This window comes from Cryptomeria japonica, chromosome 6 (genome assembly GCF_030272615.1).
Source record: "Cryptomeria japonica chromosome 6, Sugi_1.0, whole genome shotgun sequence".
Classification (NCBI taxonomy): Eukaryota; Viridiplantae; Streptophyta; class Pinopsida; order Cupressales; family Cupressaceae; genus Cryptomeria; species Cryptomeria japonica.
Window position 1 is genome coordinate 543,239,344 of NC_081410.1, and position 8,969 is coordinate 543,248,312.

At 36.1% G+C, this 8,969-nt stretch overlaps 1 protein-coding gene across 1 annotated transcript; it reads left to right on the plus strand.

Annotated features, from left to right (window-relative positions):
- LOC131073013 (L-type lectin-domain containing receptor kinase IX.1) lies at positions 1–2,567 on the plus strand. Its single transcript, XM_059207477.1, has one exon. The coding sequence runs from the start codon at positions 191–193 to the stop codon at positions 2,267–2,269; it is 2,079 nt and encodes a 692-aa protein (XP_059063460.1). The 5' UTR covers positions 1–190; the 3' UTR covers positions 2,270–2,567.
- Positions 2,568–8,969: the final 6,402 nt, after the last annotated feature.

Sequence of the window (8,969 nt, forward strand, 5' to 3'; positions counted from 1 at the left end):
GTACGTCCGTGCAGCAGGACCGATATGGGATGGTATGGGATGAAGGGAAGGCATGGCATGAGGCGGGCCGTTTTGTCCGCTGCATAGCCATTGCCGATATACTGTGTGGTCTCATATTCGTGCTTCAAAATATCCAGGGTGCCACTGTCTTCGCACGGACTGTAAAGGAGGGGAGTTAGATGTTCAGAGGATGATCATGTTACAAAGATGGGTTTGTGTTTTCATAAGCCTGCTTCCATTTTTAGTTTGTGGTTCGTACGCACAGCAGGCGAATGGCAATGGCACTAATTTTTCGTTTACATACTTCAGCCAGAACAACAGCCAGCAGCTGATATACATGGGGAATGCTTCCATTCCGGCTGGGCATGCTTATATCGACATCACACCCGATCCATACGCCACTTTAAACGTTTCTCTTTCAAACGAAACGGCCTCAAATGTGGTGTTTCCGAGCATGATCGGAAGGGTTCTGTACCGCCAGCCGGTAACGATGTGGCCGGCGAGTTTCACCACCGTCTTCACCATCTTCGTGAAACCCGTAGTTTTTAATGGTGACGGTCTTGCCTTCATCATCGTCCCGAATACCAAAAGGTTTTTAGCAGGGAGCGACGGGAGCATGATCGGCCTCTTCGACGACTCCACAAACGGAAACACGACTGAGCAACTTGCCATCGAATTCGACACGTACCAGAACCGCTTCGACCCGGACGGCAATCATGTGGGCATCGACATCCAGGGCATCACATCCAACGTTACAGAAAATATGGGAAAGCACGGCATCGACCTCAAGGCGGGGCGAGCTATACAAGTGCGGGTTCACTACGACGGGTGGGCTAAATCCCTGCAAATCTATGCGCGCTATCCAAACAATACTTCGGCCTACACGAGCATTTTGAATTACACGGTGGAGCTCGAGAACACTGTTCCAAGATCGGCATACGTGGGATTTTCTGCGACAACAGGGAATTCCTACGAGATACACAGAATTCTCGACTGGAATTTCTGTTCCGTGAGTTTACCCAAATCTTCTCTGAAATTTCACCCAGTGGTGACGCGAACCGGAGGATCGGGCGGTGGGGTCAATGTAGGCGTCTTGGCAGGATCCATTACAGGCGGATTAGTTGTGGTGGGATTATTGGTCTCGTGGTTCGTGGTGAGGAGAATGAAAAAGAAAAGGGAGGCTGATTCAAATCTTGGCTACTTCAGCGGGGAACTGGCAGTGATTCAACACGCGCCTCGGCGGTACCCCTACAGGCAACTTGTCGCCGCCACAAACAACTTCAGCGAATCGGAGCTTTTGGGAACCGGTGGGTTCGGGAGCGTGTACAGAGGAAACCTTAACGCCGGACGCAACGAACAGCCGGCGTTGGTAGCGGTGAAGAAAATTTCGGCCGGGTCAAAACAGGGGGCAAAGGAGTTCATCTCAGAAATCAGCACCATTGGCCGCCTACGCCACCGGAACCTGGTGCAGCTTCACGGGTGGTGTCATGAGCGCGATGAGCTTCTCCTTGTCTACGATTACATGCCCAACGGAAGCCTGAACAGATTTCTCTTCGACAGAACTGGGGAAACGCCATTGAATTGGCCACGGCGTCACAGGATATTGTGCGGCCTGGCCTCGGCTCTACTGTACCTGCATGAAGAATGGGAGCAGAGGGTCGTTCACCGGGACGTGAAGCCCAGCAATGTGATGCTCGACGGCGAATTCAATGCCCGCCTGGGGGACTTTGGTCTGGCAAGGTTCATCGAGCACGACGATGCTACTCCTGATGTGACGACCCGACTGGCGGGTACGCCCGGGTACATGGCGCCCGAGTGCAGCTACACGGGCAAGGCCACCGCAGAGTCCGATGTTTTCAGTTTCGGGATCGTGCTGTTGGAGGTGGCCACGGGTAGGCGGGTGGTGGAGCGCAAGTCTCCATTGGCTGAAGGGAATTTGGTGGACTGGGTTTGGGGACTGCATAGCAAGGATAGTGTTTTGGAGTGTGTGGATCCCAAATTGGATGAGTCTGATTATGATGCAGAGGAGATACGAAAGGTTTTGATCTTGGGTTTAGCGTGCTCGCATCCTGATCCACAGTTGCGTCCTTCAATGAGACAAGCCATTCAAGTGCTCATGAACCCTAATGAAGAGCTTCCGCAGCTGCCTTCCACCAGGCCAATGGCGATCTATGTTGTTTTGCCACCGGTTGGAGCTGTGTTTTCTCAGACCACCTTGTCTGACAGTAGCATAGGAACCATTACTACTTCAGTACATAATGGTAGGTAGGCCCCCTTACTTTGTTTGTCCTACTCTCCTCCTGTTAATCTAGTCGGTTTAATGGTGAATATTGGGTAACTTTGTTTAGCTCTCTGTTTCGAATTTTCCTTGACTAAACATATGTTTGTTAGGAGTCAGTAATTTTGAAATGTACCTTTCATAAAAAAAAGTATTTTCTTTCTGTCACAGTTTTACAGTCATTTGAAATGAGATCTCTATTAAAATAGCGTGGATGAGATATTTGTAAAATAGAAATTGACGTTTAGTCTTTGTTATGTGAAATGAGATCTTTGTAAAATCTTGTGGATGGGATTTTTGTAAAATAAAAATGACTATTTTGTACATTGTTTAGTCTTTTCTACATCTACTTTTTTAGTAGTTTCATTATTATAATTTCATTGTTTCAATTAAAAAAAATCAAAATAGAAATGATAGATTGACATTTCAATAAAAAAATTAAAATAGAAATGATTCTAAGTTTGACATTTTTCACTATATATTCTAAAATAATTAGATTAACATTGTAAAAATCTTAAAAGATTGTATGTACTAGATTTACATTTGTTAAACTGTATGTCTATAAGATTTGAGGTGACATTTCATTATAGCATTAACTACAAAATATACAGATTGCAACCTTAAATTTATAAAGATATATATGTATGTCAAATTGTTTTTTCATTTAAAACAAATGATTCTTTTATTTGATGTGTAATAGCTAAACATAGTAATTGGTAATTAATGTAATTGATATTTAGTTTAATTATTTTATAATTTTAGAATAACTTTATTTAAAAATTAATTTACAATTATCAAAATTTTATAAGAAACAAATGTTTATGTTATTGTATGCATAATAGGTAAATATAATAATTGGTAATCGATGTAGTTAGTATTTTATTAAAAAATAAATTATTTAATTATTTTATATTTTAAAATATTTTTTATTTAAAATTATTTATTTTATAAAGTTTGATTTGTAATATTTATCAGGATAACTCGGTATGATTAATTATTTAGCAAGATTACAATTTCTTTAATTTGCATGTCTAAATATAGTATGAGTATTATTATTATTATTATTATTATTTTATCTACTTAGTATGGTTGTGTGGAACCGATTTGTCCATCTACTAATGATACAACATAATAGTAATATGACAAGATTGAACAACTATTGCTGTGTAAACTATTTCAATCTACATCTTTTGAATACTATTCTCTATATGAAAAAAAATATAATAAACTAATTTAAAAGTTTAACTTTTATATATGTATAACTTAATTACTTTACAAGACATGCCATATAATTAATTAATAAATGAATAATACATATTAAAGTCTAATTATATATATACTCAAGTTGCTACCACATGAGGGTAGCATCGATTATATTATATGAATAAAAATGGGTTTTACATGCTCTCAAAGGGGAGAATTTTGAATCTTCATGCTCTCAATTGTTGCTATGCAAAATGATGTAGAGACCCTCTTTTAGTTCTTGCAATCACTTTCATTTTTGATGAAAATAGAATAGGACTATTTTCTATAAATTTTGTAAACTTCTCAAATTTATAGTGCACCAAGATTTTTCTATATCATATAAGACAAGTTCCCAATGTTGCATTCTCCTTGAGGTCCTCTTTGTTGAAAATTCTACTAATGTCCTTATCTCCTTGAGATCCTTTCCATTGAAAACACCACCAATGCCCATATCTGATCTCCTCCTATCATAGTTGGAGACATCCTCCATCACTTCACTATGCCACTAATCTTTAAAGAAGGTGACAATGACCAATTTTCTCTACGTTTTCCTATCTATCATGTTGATTATATTGGTTAGTAGGTCATCCATTATTTATTCATCATTTATGTGCTTTCCTATCAAGCTTATGTGCTCTCCTTCAAGCTTATTCATCACTCTCTTGATTGTTCACACATTTATTAGGAATATATGTTGGAGTGAGTGCAATATATCATCTTCACACTTGCACTACAATCATCTCAAGGACAAATATCTAGTCATAGATTTCTCATCTTCACCTACTTTATTCTTCTATAATATCTCCATCACTTTTACTACTTGACCTCAAAAATCTATTTTATAGATCACTTGTTAAATTTTCAATGTTTCACGAAGTTTCTTGATTGGGGGATAGGGGGACACGAGGAGAAATGGGGATGAGTTTCGAGGACAAGGGGACTAAGGGCCTAAAGTTGGGGATAGTGAGGGGACGAAGACTATGTGGTGTGTGTGGGGGGCGTGTTGATATAAAAAATAGAGGTGAATTGAAATCTTCAAGGCAAAATATGCAATATAACATCTCTGTGAGTGCCCCATGAAATGCCAACTAGTTTTAACAAAGTTAAGGATGCAATTAGTATAAAATGACATATGACATATAGAAAGCTACCGAGTGGCATCCCCAACAGAGGTGTGGATGTGGCAGAAGTGGTGGTGTTGTGGGGGACATTCACCCCAAGTACCCAAGTCTCAGAAACAACCCCCTATGGGGGACATGGGTTTTTTTTGGGGAGGATGCATGTGGAACAACAAAAATAACCTATTCTATTATGCTTCAACATCTATACTACCATCCTTTATTTTATTTACATCTAAAATCCTTGAAATGTATTTCAACACTTATTTTCTTTTACATATTTAACTCATTATTTTCTATTGTATTAGCCAAGAAGTCTATAGCCTTTTTTTCTTCCTAATATACATGCCTTTGGAAAAAAAAAAAAAACTATCTAGAATAGGGGTAGTTGCTTCTATCTATATTGTATTCACTTTCAACTTATAAAAATTCTACTTTTGATCCCATTGATGCATAACATAGAGTCACCTTCAACATTGATTGCTTTTATGTTCTTTTATTCACACATTTTTAATCCTTTGAAGAGTGCCTCAAATTTTGCCTCATTAATTGTTCCAAATAGAATACTACTTGATATTGTCCAAATGAGGATTCCCATATCATCTTGAATAATTTTGCCTACACCTAAGGCCCTAAGATTTCCTTTTGAGGCCCCATTAAAATTCTAATAATTTTTTATTTCCCCTTTGGAGGGGTCATCCACATTTCTTCCTTTTTTCCTTATATCCATTTTTGGGCCATTCATTGCCTAAATTCCCATGGTCAGCTTCATTGGATTCTTTGTCTCCATTATTTTATTACTCCACTATGCAATTTTTGTAGATCTTGATTTTGATCTTTTAAATTTGGTATTAAAAAATTTACATATAATTGCCTCTATTTTATTCCTTATTATTTCCACCCTTGACTATTTGTCATTCAAAATTCCCTAATTCCCCTCTTTTCACAATGGTCATATGACCACATATTGGCTTGCTATCTATATCCACACCCACAAAGATTCTTGGTACAAATGTGACTAGCTAATCATGCGATTCCTAATGTTTTTCTAGAGTGCACCTTTCAAACTTAACTTCTGTAACATAAAATATCAACATTTTCTTGTAAAAGGGCAAATTAACAATAAGTTATCTATTGCTTCTACATCATTTACACATTAAGGAAATCACATGGGTCCTTGAGTTCCTACTATACTTATCACCTATTAATTTTCATTTTCCCACTAGATTCCAAGAAAAAAATTTCACTTTTGGAAGAATGCTAGACCCTTGAAAGATATATACTAGCCATCTATCACTATATTGAGTAATATTTTGAATTTGGTATTCTAATTTATTAGAGTAAAAAAATAACTTTGTACTACACCACATCAATTGATCTTCTTTCTATGTAATCAAAATTTTCCTTTAATTCAACTTCCCTTCTAATATTACATTTGTCAAGATCAAGATCACGACATTTTTGAATTTCATCCACAACTCCAACTATCCATCAAGGGTGTTATCAATATATTTTTCCATCTTATCACCCCATTTAAGATTCTTTATAATCTCCTTACAATCATTATCCCTAAATAATCAATTAATAGAAGATAATCATTCCATGAGGCAAGCCAAAAGATAATAATTCAGTATACCATTCAATCTTTTTTTTTTTTTTTTAATCTATGCATTATTTTCCTCACATTTTATGTTACTTAGTTCTATAAAAATTATGAAGTTTTTTGTTGATTACCATGATTAATAAAAGTTTTATACTATTTATTCGTAATTTATATTTTTCTTCCTAATTTATTTCAAACTCTCATTTATTGTGTCACATTAAAGATTACAACAAATGATGCCATACATGAAATATAAAGAAGTCAAAAGTGATTCAAACTGCAATTGTTATCATAACATGTTTAAAGCTACATCTCTTTATAACTTTAATAGATTTGCTACTTAATTCCATCAAACATTCAAATAGGATCATTAATAAAATGCTAGTAGTCTCATCCTTGAATCCAAATCATTTATTTTGCTACTTACAAACATGTTTCTATAATGATAAATTGAAATATTTAGTTTCACCAAAATCTTATGTGCCAATACCACTTGTCTACAAAGCTAATCCTCTTCCTCTATGTCAATCTATTCTCCCACTTTTCTCCATTCTATCTTATGTTAATCAAAACAAAAGCAAATAGTAGCCACTAAATGACACTTGTTTCTCTATACACATTATTTTATGTCCCTACTCTTGGAATATCATTCACATCTTACCTTGATGTTGTTGTTTTAGCAATTGCATTTCTTTTCTAACCTATATGACCAGGCCTCTACCATTCCACAACTTAAATTCGATAGTTGTATGATTATATTTAGATATTTTACCAAAAAATACAATCAAAATTCTAAAAAGATTATATCACATGAAAAAATAAATTCAAATAAAACTGTCGAAAATCTTATCAATTCACTTCACAAACAGGATCGACCATCAAATTTAGGCCAAGAATAACCAGACCACGGACTCTCTCTTTGTCCCAAACCCAGAATTTTGGAAAATGACGCAATCTCTCCCTGTGTTGAGCTCTCCCATTTTTGGATCAACTTTTCTTGGAAACCCACAGAGTGTAAACATCATGGATTTCCTAGAAAATTGACGGTTGCAAACGTTTCTTTTGATACGTCACGGTCTCAACTTCCCTGGATGGTCCTTCCCTGTCTGCACCTGTTTATTTTTTCTAAAGACTTTGAGCGTACATGGCCCTTTCTTCCACTTCCTGTGAGGCCTATCGCCCACATGGTAAGGTACACCCGAGTTCAACTGAGAGGATGTGACATGCATGGAATGGTGGTTTGGAGGTCCACGAGAGTATGGGGCAGCTTGGGCTTCAGCCAACGAGGCCCACAGGCTCCCTCTTATACCGCCCCAAAGATTCTTGGGCCAAGTTCTTTAATGACTCCAACGATATTTTTCTCTGTGGGTCATTGACAGATTTGAACTTTTTCGTAGGATTCAGAAGTCTTTTGTGGCTCTTTAAAATATTGGTATATCCTTGATTACATGAAGATTATTGTGAGGACCACTGTCGTCATACAAAGATTCTTGGACCAAGTTCTTTAATGATTTCAATGTTTTTGTTTGTGGGTCGTGACAGACTTGAACTTTTTCATAGGATTCAGAAGTCTTTTGTGGTCCTTCAAAATATTGACATATCCTTGATTACATGAAGATTATTGTGAGGACCCAAGGTATAATGATGCAAATAAGTGTGTTTACAATTGTATGATTTGTGAAGTTCTAAAAGAGGTATTCACAATATTGTTTCTTTTGGCCATAGATGTATAATGATGTAAATAAGTGTGTTTACAATTGTATGATTTGTGAAGTTCTAAAAAGAGGTATTCACAGTGTTGGATTGTAGAGTCATTGTTAATTTAAAAAATCTAAGTTTTTTTAACTATAAGATTTAGTATGTATATAAAGAGGTTATAATTTTACATTTGTGATAATTAAGAAATTTTGTAAGATGGGTTATTTAATAGCATTCAAAAAGATAAATGATGTAATATACATATAGTTGATTTTGTTTAGGAAAGATGTTAGATTGTGTGGATTGATAAAGATTATTATAGTATCAAACAAAGATAGAAAGTTTGATGGCTACTTTTATAGTACATTATAGAAGAAGATGGAGATCAAGTTGAAGTTTAGTTCATCATATCACCCATAGACAAATGGATAAATATAAACAATGAGAAAAAGTATAGGTGATTGGTTGATATGCTTAGTAAGGGAGAAATAAGGAAATGGAGAAATGATTTTACACAAGTTGAGTTACTTATAATAATCAATAAATTGGAATATGGGGTGGACACCATTTGGCATTGAATATAGTAGTTATCTATGGAATGTGCTAGAGTTGAGAGATATTAAGGATGAGGAGAAAAGAATTGTTAAAGTCAAAGAATTTGCAAGTTTATGAAGATAGTGCATGAAGATGTAAAAGTGTTGTTGGGTCCTTAAATTGTTACCACAATCCTAGTGAGAGCAATCCACTTCAAGGTCAAGGAGATGTCATCCTAGATGGATAAGTTAGCTCATCAACAAAGAGTGAGAGATAAGGGGCCAATTACTAGGAGTGCGTAAACTTCCCTTTATTCTAGGCTCAAATTGACCTAGGAGGGTATTTCTAGAGGTAACCTTAAAAAAGTTTTTTAACCACAACTGAAGCTAAATAAAATAAATAAATTGTAGTAGCACCAAAATCTTAGTTTTGATCCCATAATTTATCACTCTAGACCAAAAATGACCTTAGACTACTATGGCTTATATTGAGT